This window comes from Lepisosteus platostomus, chromosome 2, assembly GCF_059453375.1.
Source record: "Lepisosteus platostomus isolate fLepPlt1 chromosome 2, fLepPlt1.hap1, whole genome shotgun sequence".
Classification (NCBI taxonomy): Eukaryota; Metazoa; Chordata; class Actinopteri; order Semionotiformes; family Lepisosteidae; genus Lepisosteus; species Lepisosteus platostomus.
Window position 1 is genome coordinate 77,639,793 of NC_142612.1, and position 18,888 is coordinate 77,658,680.

General features: G+C 37.0%; 1 protein-coding gene and 1 long non-coding RNA gene across 4 annotated transcripts in view; one reads left to right on the forward strand and one right to left on the reverse strand.

The window, feature by feature from the left end:
- The first annotated feature begins 2,032 nt into the window (after nt 1–2,032).
- On the forward strand, nt 2,033–5,614 carry LOC148677295 (uncharacterized). Its single transcript, XR_015930396.1, has 3 exons — nt 2,033–2,188; nt 3,878–3,972; nt 5,363–5,614. It is a non-coding gene; the product is annotated as an uncharacterized LOC148677295 (long non-coding RNA).
- Nucleotides 5,615–13,178: 7,564 nt separating this feature from the next.
- Nucleotides 13,179–18,888, reverse strand: part of LOC148677296 (neprilysin-like) — a 36,851-nt gene continuing 31,141 nt past the window's right edge. For all 3 annotated transcript variants that reach the window (XM_088619996.1, XM_088619986.1, XM_088620004.1), the window contains 5 exons: nt 18,194–18,327; nt 15,817–15,882; nt 15,319–15,414; nt 14,790–14,866; nt 13,179–14,393 (listed from right to left, as the gene is read on the reverse strand). In XM_088619996.1, the coding sequence (XP_088476122.1) occupies nt 14,294–14,393; nt 14,790–14,866; nt 15,319–15,414; nt 15,817–15,882; nt 18,194–18,327 (473 nt within the window). In that variant the 3' untranslated portion in view covers nt 13,179–14,293. The remainder of the gene's footprint in view (nt 14,394–14,789; nt 14,867–15,318; nt 15,415–15,816; nt 15,883–18,193; nt 18,328–18,888) is intronic.

The window sequence follows — 18,888 nt, forward strand, 5'->3', positions numbered from 1 at the left end:
CCATGCTTCACTATAGGGATGGGAGAGGAGTGGGAGATGTGTTGAGTTTGGTCTGCGCCAAATGTAACAGTTAGGATTTAGATGAAAAACTTCCAGTTTGGTCTCATCTGATCACAAGGCCTTTTTTCCACATTTTTGCGGGATTACTCAGGTGCTTTGTTGCAAACTCCATTGCAGGCTTTGACATGGTTTATTTTTAATAAGCAATTCCTTCTTACCACACAGGCTGATTATCTTGGCAGTGTACCTTGGCACCTCCATTTCCAGATGATTGAGTAGACTGTGCTCACTGGGATATTCAGAGACCGGAATATTTTTCATGCCCTTGTTCCGATCTGTGCTTTTCAATGACTTTATCGCTGACTTAGTCTTTATTTTAGACTCCTTATTCTTCATGGATGAGTCTTTCCTTGAAATTCAATTTCTAACCAAGGACCTTCACAGAGGTTTTTATTCTGACATCACGAGAACTACTACAGTATTATTTATCACACACTATTCAAGTAATTGTGTGGTTCGTTATGGAAATTATGTGCAGTATAATGACTTTAGGTTTGCAAATGCAAAAAGTTTGAAAACTTTAGCAATCAATTTCCATTTTTCTTTCTTATGTTTCCTTATTTTCTTTAGATTTGTAGGTTGTATACAGTATATAACAAATATTAATGCTTATTTTAAAGTTTCATGACTGCAAGCTTTAAAGAAACAAAACGTAAAAACAGTGCAAGGGTCTGAATACTGTACAAGCCACTGTATACAGAATATTTTCATGCATGTGGAGTGCATTTCAGTGCACAAGCAAGCACTGTGACTTTTTAATTTGTGTTTTTAATTGATGTAATTTCAAAGATGTGCATTTATAATTGTTTTCAAGCTGCACATAAAAAAACACTCTTGTGGAATATGGATACGGTCTGTGGTGTGGGGCCACTAAGCAGATGGAAGATGATTATCTGTGAGCTGTTTTCCATCTATTGTCTGTCCAAGTTAGAGATTATTTTTGTCACTTCTGTGAACTTTATAATTAGAAAGCCCATAACAAACATGGCCTGACAGTGAGTAAGCGACAAATTATAGAATGCATTTCTTCATCCAAGCTAGATTGCTAATGCTGACTGATGTGTTTCAGCAAGAATAGTCATATGAGATGTCAATTATGAGCTCAGTAAAATCTTCTATTCAACCCCTTGGCAATTATCGATTCTTTAATAATTCCTGAAAATACAGCAATGAATCCCTTCTGATGCATACTGGCACTCTGTTGTTTTTTTTCCTAGAGGAACAGATGTGATCATGCCATGTTTTAGATTTTATTTATTTTCCAAAACTGATATGGTCAGATAAATATGATGTACAATCGCCATATAACAAATAAACACATAAAAGCTCAACAAAGCAAAACAGATTGGAAAGACAAGTCACAGGTGAATAATGAGAAATATGTTGTCTTTTGAGTTATTTTTATGTATTTACTTTTATTGTGGCTACTGTTGTTGATCTGTTTTGTGTTAAATAGCTTTTTGTGTTTTCCTGCCTATTTTGAACATTTTCCTTTTTCTTTTCTTGTTGCATTTCAATGCACTTCTGATTCTATTTCTCGTGCCAAACGACAAAATCAGCCAAAATACACACACACACACACATTCCTACACAGTGATACGACCATGCTGATGTCCAGAATAATAAAGTACAAGCACAGAACTGATGTTTATGAATATAACTTTTTTTTCCAGAGCATCAGAAAATAGAAATAAAAAACAGGATGGAGTCCATTGTAAAAAATTGAAAATATCCCTGAATAGGTATCAGGTTTGAAATGTAACATTCCCTATGGATGGGACTGCACTAAAGCAAAGCTTAATCCCCAAAACATTTTGTGGCAAACATTGGCGAACAGCTGTTTGGAAGCTCATCAATCTGTTAAAGCTGTGCAATGTACTACCGTAACTCTAGGGTGCATGAATATTCTGCTTATCAGCTCGCAATCTGGAAGTCACTGAGTGCATGAAGATGTGACTTCATTTGAATGGATGCAGGCATCTTCCAGAGGTCTGGTGGCATATTTGGGAATCACAGCTGTCTGCATTCCACTGCACCTCTATTTAAAGCGACCTTTGCTGCAAACCTCCAATTGTTGTTCCATTCCAATAAAACTTGTAAAACCAACAGGACGCTATGAGCAACACGGGTAAGATATTTTTCAACTTTTCTCATTTAACATGCATGTTTACCTACAGCCATTGAATGTTTGAAAGCTATTGTATACAAAAGATACATCTAAGGTAAAATGAAGGTGCAATGTGCCTTCATTAATATTGTTTCACACAGTTACCACTAATGATATCTGTGTAGGCATTAAACCCAAACTCTTGACACCATGTCTTAAACGGTACTCAAGAGCCAAAGCTAATTGCATTCCAGTCTGGGAAGGAGAACTGTATTGAGATAAACATCTCCTGTGTCACTCCATGTAGTAATCTGCTGGCCTTGAAAACCAACGTTTTGAGGCCAGCATATTCACCATGGTGAAACACACCTTACAAGCTTTTAAGTAAAGAATGTCACATTACTTTAATTGCAAGTTCCTTTCTAAATGCGAGTAGGATTATAGTTTTAATATAGAGGCTACATGTTGCTGTCATTTCTGCTCCGGTTGTAACTAATGCCTACTCAGATGATTATATTGTCAGGAAGCAAGAAATAATAAGAGTTAGAACCTGTTTAAATCACAAAATTTTCTAGCCACAAACTGTGTCTGTTAAGCCACTACAATATTCTATCTGGATGCTCCGGTTGTAACATGTAATCAATTAACTCAGTTCTGGATATATGCTCTGACAACTGCAGTTCTTGCTAAACACAGAAAGTGTGAAAAGAAAAATGTAACACTTCTAAAGATACCACAGAATCAGAGATTACCCCTGACATGCCAGCTTTCACTAACAGCAAGATAAAGAACGCTTGTGTAAGTTCACCTACTAGTATGAGAAAGACAGATGACAAAAAAAGTGCAAATGGAAGGCTAATTCAATAGTAAGGATACGGCTGTAGTTCTGTGGAATTAATATCTATGGTTATATTATTCTATATCCTTTATAGAGGCCACTGAAAACGAGACCCTATGTATTCAAGTGACACCGTGAAACTCATCTCAGCTTGTGAGATGTGTTTGGTTCTAGGCATGATCAAGGAAAGAAGATTATGTTCAACAGAACAATGGGCTTCTCTTCTTCCTGTAGGGCTGATCTCTTTGTTATTTTTTTCAAAGTGGCTCAGCTCATTCTGAAGATTCTACCTACAGTAATAGTCAATTTCCTTTGCAGAGCCCTCACCCCCCCCCATCTGGTTTCACTGAACGTGGCATCCAGAGAGATATTTCACACCCGCATGTAAAGAGCAAAGTGAATGCTAAAGAGTCTCACAGCATTTTCTACCCAGAGAGCAGGGGGATAACCTTTGTGAGGCATGATTAATTATTCCTCATTGTTTGTTCTGTTGGAATGGTGTTACCATAATTGGTCATAGCTTTCAGTAGGTGGTATCGATGTGAATCTCATGATGTTAACATGAGATTTATTTTTGGAAGAATGTTCACTGTAGTGTGATGCTCTCCGAGAAGACTAGAATCATTCAGGGCCTTCTCCAACTTTGCCTCAAAGCTCTCAGATTCTATCCCTAAGGATATCAGCCCTGTCTTCTCTCATTGTGTGCTCTTTTTCCTTACTCTAAAGAGCTTAGAGAATCCACTTTTAAAAGTATTTTATACAAATAACATTATTATTATTATTATTATTATTATTATTATTATTATTATTATTATTATTATTATACTAAACTTTCATGATGGACATTATTTGTTTCCTTTGCTCATTCACAGCCCAGCTGAGCACCTCTCGGTATGTCGTCCCGGTCCTGCTCATGGTGGGCTGGGTAGTGGGATGTGCGGTAGTGGTCTATTTTGTATTTTCATAGGTGAGTGTTTTCTGTTGCCTTGTGTTTCCCAAAAGGCCATAATAGTCACCTGCACTCTTTCACAGCCTCAGTTTCAGAGACACTACTGTGTATGGCGTGAGCTGTTTTAATGCCTCTCTAAGCTTGCAAAAGAGTGCACATGCTAATGCAGGTCATTTGCATTTCAAGGGAACATCTCTCTGTCTCTGTAGCAGAATAACATGTAAAAGTAAAAGTAATTGCTGGCAGGTGTGACCACTGTAGAAAGGTGAAAACACAGCCATCTCTCATTTCTTCAGTGTAAACATGCTCAGAGTAGGATCTACTGATTAGGGTATAAAGTAAGAGCATCTCCTTTCAGCTGTGGGGTTTTCACATGTTTCATATGGACTGTGTTTTAAGCAAAAGCAAGGGCTTCAAGCTGCCATTTTTCCCACAATTCAGCTTGTACACATCCCACAGTTCGCTTCAAGTGCATGTCTTGTGTGCACTATGACACATCCACACACAAAAGAAGCATGCACTGGGATTTTCTGAAAAGCTGGTCAGAGTCGAAGACAAATGTAATCACTATTTTATGCAGACTAAGGAAATGGATACTGGTGTTTCGTCCTTTATTGTACTTCAAACCTTATTGTACTGCTAGATACTTTGCACGTTGCAAGACACACACTTTTGTCGTTGATTGAATTGTGTCATTGCAGCCTGAGTAAGAGAGTGTCAGCTATGGTATCAATCTGAAAAAAACAACAACAAAATATCTGCCTCTAATGTATCTGAGAAGTGAATAGATCTTCTGAAGGATTAACAACTTTTAATCAACTTTTAAGTCATGTCATCACTCTAAACAGTGTAGGATATTTCACGTTAGTGCGCTCAGAGAAAATTAATTAGGTGAAGGATGAAGCAATGCATTGTTCTCTGTCATCAGAGATGGGGCCTTTGTCAGCAATTTTCATCACATGGACTGTTGTAAGCATAGCCCACAGCTGTCAATACCCACAAAAGATCACAACCAGTGCGCCACAATATAAATACCCAGCCTTAAAAGGGGGAGAGGGTTGGGGGATGAAGATTTTGTGCAAGTTAAATAATGTATAAATAGAATTTCTGGTATTAAACACTATGTTATGCTGAATTAAACTCTCTCCTAGCATGTAACTATAAATGCAAAGTAAAAAACTGTGAAAGAAATAAAAAACTTGCTGTTGAAATCAAGCCCAAAAATGCTCATCAAGCACAGACTTCATTTTCAACACAAATGTTGGGATTTCATTATGGATTTTTACGTGTCATTTGTTGATATTTACAATTAACTTCTGTTGCATCTGTTCTGTTATACCATTTTAATCTGTCTCTATGTGTGTGTTATAATAACAATTTTCTTCACAATTATTCTCTGCTTTTTCAGGAAGAAATATAAGAAGAGACTAAGAACAACATGTCACAAGAATCAAGATCTGTTTAGTATATGTGAATATCCTGAAGCAAATTGAGCATCCTCATGTAAATACAAAACATGCTTTAAATAACCTGTAATGCTGTACCAGACAAGCTTTGTTTTCATTTTTCTGAGCTGTCATCCATGTTTTTAGAGGCATTTATGAGATAGTCAACTGATTTGTCAGTTAACAAATTGTATTAAATGAATTCCTTTGTTTTATTTTTTATAGACATAATGCTAAGAATTATCTACATAAGATCTTACAGCAACTGTAATGGCCATTTATGAGGGTTTATCTTTTTCCCTTTGTATTTCAAACACTGATGATTATCATATCAGTAATGTGGACTGTGAATATCAAATAATTACCTTTGTTACCCAAAGAATGAGCAAGAAACCAACGAACTTCACTACTTTAATCAATTTACTATTTTAAATATATTCCTTTTTAAGAGTGTAATAACCCAATTTATTAACATAATAGAAGTAATTAAGTCCTGCAATACCATATATTCTCTTATTTAGTTGGAAATTACACAATCTCATTTAGTCGGCTTTATGCCAGAGCTGTGCTTGGTTTAATCTACTAGCACATTACTCTTTGGGCACACTCAACATAATTGTTAAAAACATTGAGCATTTTCAGTAAATTGTTACAAGCATGCCAGAGGTCACTAATTTGAAGACAGATTTGAGCATTAGGTGCTGTGAGTGATACAGTTTCCCTGGTAACAGGAAAATCATAGCCCTTTCCAAGAATCCATCTTCTAAATTGGGAGAGCTTTTACAGTGATACATAGTACTGTATATCTATATGAACAACTAACGCAAAGCCTTAAATGCATAGTAGTCCCCCATAGTGATTCATCAGAAACTCCTCAGTAACTGATTGTCTTTCTGATAAATTATTTGTCCACGATAAAACACAATACATAAAAGTCATGTTTTTCGAACCACAATCCATTTACTTTTGTTTTTCCTTGGCAAAACAATGTTGATCTATTTGCAGCATTTATCCTTAAAGGAGAGGACAGTGCCACTAATAATATGTAACATGCAAAGACAGATGTACACATGCAGTATGTCTTTTAGATTCCTCTGTAAAACACTACTGTTATTATTTATCCATTAAGAAGGCCGCTGACACACAGAGCACCTCAGATGAATTGGTTCAGAAGTTTGTCCACAGTTTGTTCACAGAGAAAGCCTCGTGCGTTTGTGCCATTTCTTTAAGAGCCCATTGACATGCAGAGGTAACAGATTGAATAACCAGAGAGAGAAGATTTCAGGACCATCTAGTAGAGTGGCAGCAGTAGGAGGCTAAGAATAGCTTTAAAGTGTCATTTCTAATGCCTCCTAATACCATTTGCACCCTATTACTGTGAAATACTGTACATTTCAAAGCCAGACCTTGAAAAACATCTGTCATTTCCTGATTATGTAAACACATATACTATTTTTTTTTCATTAAAACAGTCTTGGGGATAAAATTGCCTAACATATAACCACCGGTTCCAAGATACAGTCTGCTGCAGGCCTGTAATCCTAGTCCTTGAAGATGGGGAAAAAAAATAGAAAATGGACTGGCCTCCATATTTGTATTAAATGACTCATTTAATAAGCAAGATCTTTGTATTTCTGTACTTAGTAACTAAAATTTAGAACAGGTATAATATTGCCACTGTGCACATTTTGTGCATTTATGCATTCATGGGAAGTACATGTACTGTATAATACCCACAGTCTAAAATTCTACATGAGAGGTTTTGAACCTCATTGTACAAATCTGAGGATTGCAGATGACTTCATTTTTTAAAGGGATGCAAGGAAACAAAGCCAAGATAAGCAACCTTTCATGCATTCTGACAGAAGGAAAGACTTCGTTTTTTTTGCATTGGAATAAAGGGGTATTAACATCCCAGCAGTAAAAAGCCACATGACATTGAATGAGGGAAGCCAGTTTAATCACAGATCAAAACAGCCTTTGCTCCAAAATTCAGCTAAGAACAGTAAGCAGCCCTTCGCCTTGTTGCATTCCACTGAGGTTATACAGGGAGAGCAAGTGTCTATTTCAGCCTTTTCAAATCAATGCTGTGTCTCCAGTTTATTTCAACTGACAGATCTTTCTGTGGATCCCTGACCTCTCCCACCAGGTGACATATTTTCCACTCCATATTTCAAACCTGTCAGAGGCTGTAGTACTGCCAAGTTATTTGCATGGTGGCTGAAATGGAAGGCCACAAGTGTAACAGGCAAAAGCAGGCCATGTACTTAATGCATCTGACTTTCACAAACTGAATCACTTTCTCCAGAACTTGTTTGGGGTTTGAAAGTCCTGGCATCAGCTTCTTGCACTATACCACAGCAGGCAGCTTGAACCTCTACGGCTCACAGTACAATTGCCAATTGTGACATGAGATTTGGAAGCTTCATAATTTATCCCTAACATACCTGTGACCTGTGAGGCCATCAAAAACCACTACCTGCAAAATGAAGTAGGTTGAAAATAAAATAATCCTTAGAAAAAAATGCATAGTTTTCCTTTTTCTCTGCTTTTGTAGTGGAAATTGCTTTTAAACATAGCCGAAATGCAAAAGTTTTGAATCTGATTCCGAAATCATCATGGAGTACAGTGATAAAGACGCAAGGGGGTTATAAGTTTCCGTATCTACGCAGACAATGGAGTTCTTCGCACTTTGAATACATTCCCATTGTTCTGCCACCAGGGGGCAACCCCCCGCACTATGTGACATCACCTCTTTTTTTTTCTTTCAAGTAAACTGTGACGCCCTCGGTTGTTTGGGTTCGCCTGTTGAGATGCTGGACAACACGTCCATGATTTCGCAGCAGCTGTGTTGTTTTTTTCTGAACAATGAATGAAGTGCTGGGTCTTTTGCCAAACCAGAAGTCTCTGAAAATACTTTTAGGACGACCACGTGTAAATAAAAGTCAAAGTACTTCATTAGCATAAAGGATCATTACCCAGTTTCATGTCCACGATATACAGTAGATATCTATTTTTTCAGTTGAATGAACTGGATAAATTCGGGCTGTGTGCCTTGTGTAGGATATACTGTAACAGCTATATCGCCGTATGAGGTTTATTTACGAACTTTATATTGCCATTATCATGTAAGACTTATTTATAATACACATACCAAGTCCACCTATGTGTGAAAATTCACAAAACCGTTTTTGAGATCTTAAATCACATAAAATCGTTCATCGAATATAACAATCATATATGTATTTTTGCTTTGCATGTTTTGAAGAATATACAAGTGAGTTACAGTACCTTTGGCATTTAAGAACTGTGATTCTTATAATGGAATCTTAACCACCTGCACATAATTGAGGACTTAACCACAAGAGGTGAAGTTATTTTTTCCAGCTAATCGTTAAACCTCAGCTACAATGAAGTATCAGTGAGGTTTCAATTTGAGAATACGACCCTGAAAGGTGATCACGTACGGGAAAGGGAAGAGATTTCGGCATGACCACAGGAGGTCATCATTTTTCACTATTCACAACACGATGCTCTTCGTTTGAAGTGCTTTTTCCGACCCCAGAGGCAGGGGCAATTCATTGCTGAATAATGTTGTTGCACATAGATTTTTATCAGTAACTGTCAAAACTACATTTATGTTCTTCTTAAACATCACTTCTTCAAATATTCAAGATCAGTTTAAAAACATCCAAAAATAATGATTTATTATTATTATTATTATTATTATTATTATTATTATTATTATTATTATTATTATTATTGATTTTTTTGGTAGCAGGTACTGCATGGAATACATTCAAAGCATTTCAGGTGGCGCACATAATATGCAAAACTGGGAGCAGGAATTATTCAAAATTAAAATTCTTTCATCTCAGGTTATACTGATTTTTGTATGGTGGTTGCAAGATTAAAAAGGTATTTAAATTATTATCACTTTTGTGCATTTTGAAAAACAAATGAGCTCTGTATTCCCACTGTGAATACAATCAGTCCAGATAATGTTTCAGATCTACTTACAAAAGCATCCTTTATGAGTCAAATTAGCATTTCAGAGAAGAAATCTTTTTTTTTTCATATTTGAAGTGCTGCCTTCTAATTGGGTTTGACTGACACTCCATCTGTGAATATACAGGGTTTTTTTAAAATGGGGGCTTAATAGATATTTTCACCAGTATGCTAGGTGTCATTCCATTTTTCTCCACTTAAGAGATGAGAGAGTGAGTGAGAGCAATTTCGTTCTGCTCTTTTGACGGCAAAACCTTCCCATTCTTGCATAATATTATTCCCATATCAAAGCAGCCCTGTTAAAGTACTGATATGAAAATCTCATGGGTGAATATTTCAGATACAGATGCTACAGATGACCTAAGGAAGCATGGAGAGATAAGTCAAAAAGGAAATGAATGAGTTAGAGCTGGAGTCTCCATCCCTGTAAGTAATTTGTTCAGTTCAGGAAACTCTAGTCCTTTAGGGCTGATTTTTGTTCCAGATGATTTCTAAATAACGTAATTTAATAAATCATCTGTTAACTGATCCTGGTTCAATTGTCATATGTTCAAAATACTTTCAGAAGATGTTTAAAACCCTTTCGCTCAGTGTTTCGAATACAGGGCCCGCAGTGTGTGTACAGTACTCCTGTATATAATGGAAATCGTGGGTTGTATTGTGGGGAAGATTTTGCACTGAATGGAATGTTTCAATCCAACGTCTTAAATGGTCACCTCTACAAAGGAAATATTAGAAATGCAGAGCCATTACCCAAGTGATGTCAAATGTCTCATTTTCAAAGGTCAAACTGAGTTCACACTGAACATAGTGAAAATTACGGGTTTACAGTGTTTTGAGCAACATTTTTTCACACACATGCTGTTCGTTGAGAACTACATGCTGAGAACTACTTACTGTACCTGCTAGTACTGCTAGTTATTTAGTTACCAGATTCATACCGTTAACATCTGTGTGCTAATTCTTAGTTAACTCAGAGGTGCTAATTTCAGAATTTACCTGATCTGACAGAATGTTCTACAGAAGCTACAGCCTGTAACTGGATTTTGCTGAAATAAAAAAAGCACATTTTAAAACTTTCTTAAGAAAGAGAGAGCAAAAGAAAATTGTTTATATTTTAAAAGAATGACCAGTGGCTTTTTTGCATGCATAAAAGAAGGGAAATAACATTGCCACCACTTGATTTTCCATTATGCGTAGTGTTTATTATGCACAAGAAGTTCGTTGTCTGCAATAAATTTGATATAATTTAATTTACTCTTAGATCACTTTAAACAAACTAGATTTGGCTATTCAAAACGACTGTTTTTGATGTGGTGCTAGTGAAGTTTTGTTTAAAAACGTCAGTATCTAACATTTTTATGCATGTAGGGCTCTTCTGAAGAAGTTCTCATTTTCCATTTCTAAACTCTTCCATGGCCTGTCATTAGGAAAAACCTAATCTTTTACTGAAAGCAGTATCGTTTTGTAAATAATATGAATTCTTTCTTGACACATTTAGTCTGCACTGCCAGATATACTTCTACAATAACACATTTAGCATGTTTTATTTACTTGATTTTCTGTCCTTCTTCTGTCTTAATACGTTGTCGCTGTGGTTAAAAAGAGAGACTTGTGTACTGCTGTCGTCTTGCGTGCCAATGTGTTAATCTTTTCTACCCTACCTACACTAGTAAGTAAACATTCATCCTTAATTTAGGGTTCTATAGTCTAAAAAAAAGTCAAACCACGCGGACAGACTGGAAGACCGAGTGCTTGAGAAACCCAAGTGGAGGATTCGAGGTGCATTCGATGCCTGTCTCCTCTACAGCGGCTCTGAGGATGACCAGAATCAAATGGGGGAAGAATGGGGTTAAGAGGTGTTAGTGGGGCCAGCAGGGAGCGCTCGCCCTGCGGTCTGTGTGGGTCCTAATGCCCCAGTATAGTGACGGGGACATTATACTGTAAACAGGTGCCGTCCTTCAGATGAGACGTCAAACCGAGGTCCTGACTCTCTGTGGTCATTAAAAATCCCAGGGCGTTTCTCGAAAAGAGTCGGCATGTAACCCTGGCGTCCTGGCCAAATTTCCCCCTGGCCTTTACCAATTATGGCCTCCCATCTATGAACTGGCTTCATTACTCTGCTCTCCTCCTCACTAACAGCTGATGGGTGGGGAGTGTTCTGGCGCACTATGGCTGCCGTCGCATCATCCAGGTGGGGCTGCGCATTGGTGGTGGTGGAGGGGATCCCCATTACCTGTAAAGCACTTTGAGTGGAGTGTCCAGAAAAGCACTATATAAGTGTAAGCAATTATTATTGTTATTATTAATTGAGAGGCTTTTATAAAGGAGACTGTGACGTACAGTAGCAAAGGGCACGTAGTTCCTTTGAAGTCTCGTAATTGAGGGCTGTCAGGCGACTCCCTGATTTACTACAGGTTAGAAGGCATTACGACGAATCCTTTACCATACATGCTATGCGAACTGCGTTGGTGCTACAATATTTTCTATTTGTATTTTGTACAGAATTTTTTTCTGTTTTTGAAATAGAACACAACATAAAACACACATTAACATATAACACATATTACATAAAACACATTTACACATGAACGTGTATGGTCTGTGACGCAGGCTAGCCATACAATACATTTAAAACATATAGGCCTGTGGGACGTGTTCCACTCATTTAAACACAAGGAAGCTCCTTCTAACTTCGGATCTATTTTCACTCCAATTATACAGATAAAAGCCATACTTTTAGAGTAATCCCTTTTACACCACATTCACTGTATCGTTATATGCAGATGAGAAGTAAAATCAACTTGACATTTTTTTTCCAAAGAAACATTTCCTCTTAAATGAACAGAAATAGCAGTACACTGTATGTTAGAATGCTTTTAAAAATGTGACTAATCTAAATCTCGCAACCAACCATACATGTAAATGGACAATATAATACAAATAATCAAAACTTATTTCCGATAATGCAGCGCATCCCAAAATCGTCAGTTTTAGATTATTCAAAACTCACAATACAAATTTAACATTGGTTTCTAATTATTGTTTTTTATCAATACTGTAATGCATACGGACGACTTTGCAGGTTGTGTGAGCCGGCTTACCAGTGCGGTGACGTCACCACCCTTCCCTGTGACTAGCAGGGACCGCAGCTGTTGGGCTGATGGGAGATTTCCCTTTAGCTCAACTGGCTAGGTCCCTGTTGAGTGACGCTGGAGGCCAAGGTTCGTGTCCCCAGCGGTGGGGGGCCGACCCACGTGAACCCCAGAGCGCTACGATACAATAGTTTGTCTTTCAAGAATCCTATGTTAAATATCTTTAGAAATTTAGTTTTCATATCTAACAACCAAAGCTGCATATATGTTTGAACAAATTTCTCATTCCTGCACCCATATATACAGTATATCAACCATTAAGAGTTCAACCAACTGTGTGAAGTGTTGAGTTCCGTCATTCCGTTATTCTCGTTGTCCGGAATATGCACCTACGTCTTGAGTTCAAATTACAGCTTTTGCTGCCTGCTGTCAGTCCGGTGCCAACAAATGTGTTTTTAATCATGATTAAAGCAGAATTTACAGTAACACATCTGAAGGGAATCTATAATGGCTTATCAGTGACGCACTTTGACCTTCGCAGAAGCAAAGACGATCTGCTGGAGAAACAGAAAAGACTCTTGATGGGTTTTTGGCTGATTCAAATACACCCATTGTATTTTTAGCGCTTGCGAAAAGGTGTATACTGTATGTCAACAAAACACAGATAAAACAGAACCACTTTTATGTTAGAATTTATTAACAAATTATTTCTGAATATGTTTATTACAAAGTACCTAAATCCAGGCATCTGAGGTATTTGTGTTTAACCTTCTAAATACTGTATTAATACACCTTGGACTAATGGTATTTAACTTTTAAAGTTATGGAAGTGTGACGTTTAAAAGGTATCACCTTCAATGGCAGATACTACAGATTGCAATGATTTGACATAAACAGCAGGAACTTTTTGCAATAAAGAAACACAGTATCTTGCCTTTCTGATACAGGATTTTGTTTTCTTTTATTACTGGCCTAAATATCATTTATAGAATTTTAACTTCCCATATAAAGAAAATTGACAAAAAGTACATCTCTTGAATGTAAGCAGTGAGCACATTCCTTTCAGAAAACGATATCACTTGAGTAGGTGTATCGTAGGAGTACTATCAGCAAAGACTGAAGTCATCTTGAGTATTAACCCCCTCTACTCTTAAGAGATAACATTCAGTGTAATCTTTCTAAAGTCAAATTAGTCATGAATCCTTAAAATTTTATAAATGAAATCATTAGTTTTGTGAGAGGAAATGTACAGGGTACATTTGAGAGAATTTGAAATCTTTGGTGTAAATGTTATTTTTACTTGCTTTGCCTCAAAGTCGTATCTTGACTTTCTGCAAATGAGTTAATGTCAATCAAGCCCCCTTAACCAGGAATCACAATTTAACAAACCCCCTCTCATATAAAAAAGTAAGTTCATAAGGCTTTTTCTGTTTTCAAAGAAACAATTATACATGAAGTGTAAAACTACTGTAGAAACACAACACAATATATGCGATACTAGTAATTTCAATTTTTATGAAAAATCTTTATATAGAAAATGTTCAGATCCGTTTTTGTGCTGCTATACTTTATGTGTATGAATACCGGCTTAAAAAAAATCAAATCTAGTTTAATGAACTGTTTGAAGATTAATTACAATTTAGCACATTTACTAGGTAGGAAAGAAAGAACAGTTCTGTGTGAGAGGGCACTGCATTCAGTAACCCTCCCCTGTACACATTCAGTGGAATCCCTGCAATTAGAGTCTAACAGTCTGTTGACAAGGGGTCTTTCTTTGAGTTGTTGCCCACTTCACCACACTCGACACTGCTGCAGTGGCGCCATGTAATCTTTCTTGCGACAAGAAAAGGCTTCAGCAAATTCTGGAAAGTTCTGTAATGACCCTAAAACTCTGTTTGAGGAAAAAAAAAACATACATGTTGATAAAATATTAAATTAATCCTGTCACTTTTTACCACAAATGTATAATAATTACTTCTTCTAGCACTTCCTATGATATACAGTAGATAACTAAATATTAGAAAGAGTAGTGAATTACTTAATGACCATTAATTATTTTTTATCTTATTTCCCTGTAGAATAATGACATTTGGCTGTGCTGAAACACCCCTGGTTATTGCATGAAGGTTAAAGTTACTATGGATAATGATAACAGCAAAGCATTTATATGAAATTGTGTACCGATGTAATGTATGAGGTGTATTTATCTCTATTGTTGTTTATGTAAAGTGACCAGAAGACATTCAAACACATACAGGAGATACAGTGCAATTAAAAAAAAACAAACCTGAATTTTCCAGGGCTGTGCACATCAGTTTTGATAGAATTAACAGCATGTTCAGGTCTATAGGTACCACACCACACCTAAAATGAAACAATAAGTCCTTTTTTCTTTTACCCCACACATGTAAGTCAACAAAACAAAAAAAAACCTAATAACTGTCTACAGTTCATCTCCTATAGTGAAAGATCAACAAAGAGAAGCTTTGTTTTTTTTAACATGTTCACATTTTCTCCAATTCTGCACATTGCCTGTGCTAGATCTGAGAGATAAGGAATAAGATGAGCTTTTCTACTTTACAGTGCACAAGAAATACATCTCTGCTTTGAAAAAGTTGTTTCTACAAAACTGTTTTTGATGAGGGGCAAGACCATTTATAGGTCAGAAAGCTTTACTATTATTAAATAAAGCATTAAATGTGATTTTAAAACATTAATATAAATTAATCAGTAAGTTATATCTCATGCTTTAATTAATTTAGGTATTTACAGATTGCCAAAGACAAGGATTCTCTGTGTCTTAGTCTGGAGCTTACCTGTGCAAAATTGAGGAAGAACAGCTGTCTGTGGTTCAAGTCAATTCCTGGCAGTAGCTCCTCCTGTCCATTTTTGTTAATGTAATTTTGGTATGCCTGGAAATTCAAATTAAGTTTTTTAATTGTATTCATTATAACATGGCTTGGATAGTTCAAGAATGGAACTGTCATAAAGTTTAGTGAAACGCATATTCATGGGATGAATTGTAGAAAACTGTAATGCCTAAAACACCTAAAAGGGGTTTTCTAGTTTTCAGTATTACTTTATTTTAATTGATATTTCAATATACTGTATATGAATTGCTATGTCTTAAAACTATACATATTTTACAAATGTTTTTTTACAAAAAATAAAGACACTTGCTTTTTCTTCATGAAGGACTGAACTAGAGAAATAGATTTTACAAGAAATTCTCCTACCTGTACGAAAAAAGGTCCTAAAATAAAAAATGACACATAATCAAAAGAGATCAAATCCTTTTCATTCACAGGGCTTACTTGATATGCTTGTCTGACTCCACCATTATCTGCAATGTTCTCTCCCAAAGTATTAACTCCACTGAGCTGTTCAAAAAATGGAGAAAAAAAATTAGGCTTTTCTTTGAAAAGTCTTTTTCCAAGAACTTTTAACAAAATTTTGGGCAGCACTTTTCTCAGAAGGAATATTCTCGCTATAAACAGCCCAAATTAAACGCATATTGAAACCAGATTAATTCGTGTTATTTCATTGTAAGCTGAAAGGGCAAGATTGATTTCAGGAGATACAGACAAGCCCCATGGAGCGATAGAGGATGCCCACACTTTTCCTTTCATTTTGAAACCGCTGGGCTAGAGAGAGTGACAAACCTGGCCATGTGGGCAAGTTCCCCAGAACAAACCAAAAAATACTGTAGGACAACACCAGTCCCGAATGTAGAAAAATATAATTGTGAAGATTTAAGAAGGCATGTCTGAAGAAAAACATTCAGCTGGAAAGTTGGATTTGTTATAAGCTCTCTCAGACTGGGTCATGTAACTATACACCCATTTTTAGTGATGAACAGCTGCTCTTGACGTAGAGCGCCTTCTCAGAGGACCAACAGGAAAAACGGGTAACGGGTAAAAGCAAAGTCCGGAAGTAACAGGAATGGGTGATCAGGGTGACCGGGCAGCTGGAGGATTGGGAGCGAGGGTTAGCCAGAAAGCTGGATGCTGGAGGAAGCTGTGGAGAGCAGACGAGAGGCCCACAACACAGACAGGGTGTTGCTGAGCAGAGAACAAAAGTCAAGAAAGTCTCCCCCGATGACACTGAAAGTGCAAAACAGAAGATTTTGCATTGAAGGACATGAACAGTGATGAGGAGAAAAGAGTTCTTGAGGGCTTAAACATCCTGATTCTCTCTCAGTGTGGCAAAACCGGTTCTGAGATTTTTTAACCTGTTCATCTCTTTTTTTTTTCCTTAGGATCTTGCATCATTTGTTGTTCAGAACGTAGAAACAAACAACAACCAGTAAATGTAGATTAACACTTCAATTGTGTTAATAGAGTCCACCGGTTAGGACAATGTAGCCTCTTGGGAGCTGTTGACTGCAAGTCGGTTTAAAATTCATGGATGAGACAAAGTCACTGCCTCTGTGTGTTACTCTCACTGTCTGCCCTGTCCTCTGAGATCTATCTTCTGTGCAGAATGGAGCAGGGGCTCCTGGTATGGGCGAGTCAGCGCAGCTCATTACCGGCTGTGAGCTACCAAACATCCAGGATATCTACTCAGCTAGATGTCTGAAGAAGGCCAGGTCCATTCTCAAGGACCCCAGTCATCCCGGTCACACACTGTTTTCCCTCCTACCATCCAGTAAACGGTACCGAAGCATTCGGTCAAAGTCCAGCAGATTACAGATCAGCTTCTACCAGATAACCAGATAATAAGACTGCTAAATAGCCCAGCTGCAGCTCCTTCAGCAAATCACCTGTAATGGCTACATGGACACACTGTTTTCATTGTATTCAGCATACTGCACTACTTGGACATAATGTATTGCATACACCCTGGACACATTGCAGCTCTGTTTATATTGAGCTCTGTCTGAGTTTATTTTATTCAATTTCTATTGTACTATTATGTATTATTATGTAACCTTCTTTTGTAACTTTAATTTTGTGATTTTTATCCCCTCCCCAGTGAGCTCGTAGAAATGACATTTCATTGCCAGCAACTACTGCTGCACGCTGTATTGTTGTGCCTTCGATAAATAAACTTTGATTTGATTTGATTTGAACAGTGCCAAGTTTGAGACACTGAGCCACCAGTTACCAATTTACCAATGCCCATGTCAGAGACAGAGCTACATGGTGCAATGCTAAACGATTTTTTTTTAATTCAGCAATTGGAATTTAAGGCACCTTAATTTGAATTTAATTGAATTGAACCCATAGCTTTTTTAATTACTTGAAATACTCTTAAGTATATGAATTAGCCTAATCCTTTAAAGTGACTAATTAGCATAATGTAATCGAACTCAAGGTAATTTTATTTCAATTAATTTTTTCTTAATTATGGTAGAAATTAGGTACCTTGGTTGGTTGTTGACTACTAAAGGATTTCTCAATGTGTGTGCTAGCAGTGGAGGGATCAGTTCACACTATAGACAGACAACGCATACGTTAGGCTAAATAATCCTGAGAACTTTTAGTGAATTTTGGGTTGAATTTGTTTCCTCGGCCAGCTATCCATAAGGTTTTTCTCATCATAGCTGGACATCTTTAGATTCATGGTTATTTCTTTTTTAAATATTCATTTGTTGCATTGGCACCCAAATACTAAGCTACTACACAAATCTTTTTTTTTTTTTAAGATCAGGCTTTCTGTCTTAATAATAATCATTTTGTGGATGCTTACATTTTGACCACCAGCTAGATCCCAGGAGAAGTTCCCATACTGGTCAATCATGCACTTGGAAAGTTCATTAAATTTAGCAGCTGACTCCTTTGTCCACCAGTCTGTGAGGTCTCCATCTTTGTCAAAGTTTCTACCTGTTTAGAGAAAGCAAAACTCACTGCATCAAATCAGTTTTACAGTATACCAACACTGTACTCTGCGGCAGAATGCACTGTCCTGGCTTTGGTCAAGGAATGAAGGAAAAACACTTCTAACACTGAGAACATTGTCTTCACAATTATACTTGTTTGTTGATGAGACTGCCTGCCAAGAATAAGCACACAATGCTGATTGAAGATGGAGTTCTTCTTACTCTAACATGAAAGTTTTGTTTGTCTCTGATGTGCTTGTGGGTGTCTGTGCTTGTCTTTGTTTCAAAAGCATTTATTATGGCGGTAAGGATTGCAGTGCTGGGTTATTAACATGCAGTCACTAGGTGTTGCCTCATCCTGCTCTCAAACACAAAGATTAGATGCTTACCTGTTATGGTACTAAATCAGTGTGGGATTTATCACATTCTGCAGACAGACGGTTTAAACCTTTTAACCAAATGCAGGTTTTTTTCTGGATCGAAGGCATAGAGGTACAGTACGTGCATTAGGGGTAAGAGTGCCTCATAACATCTTTCTTGTAGGTGATTAAGCACCTTTTGTTTC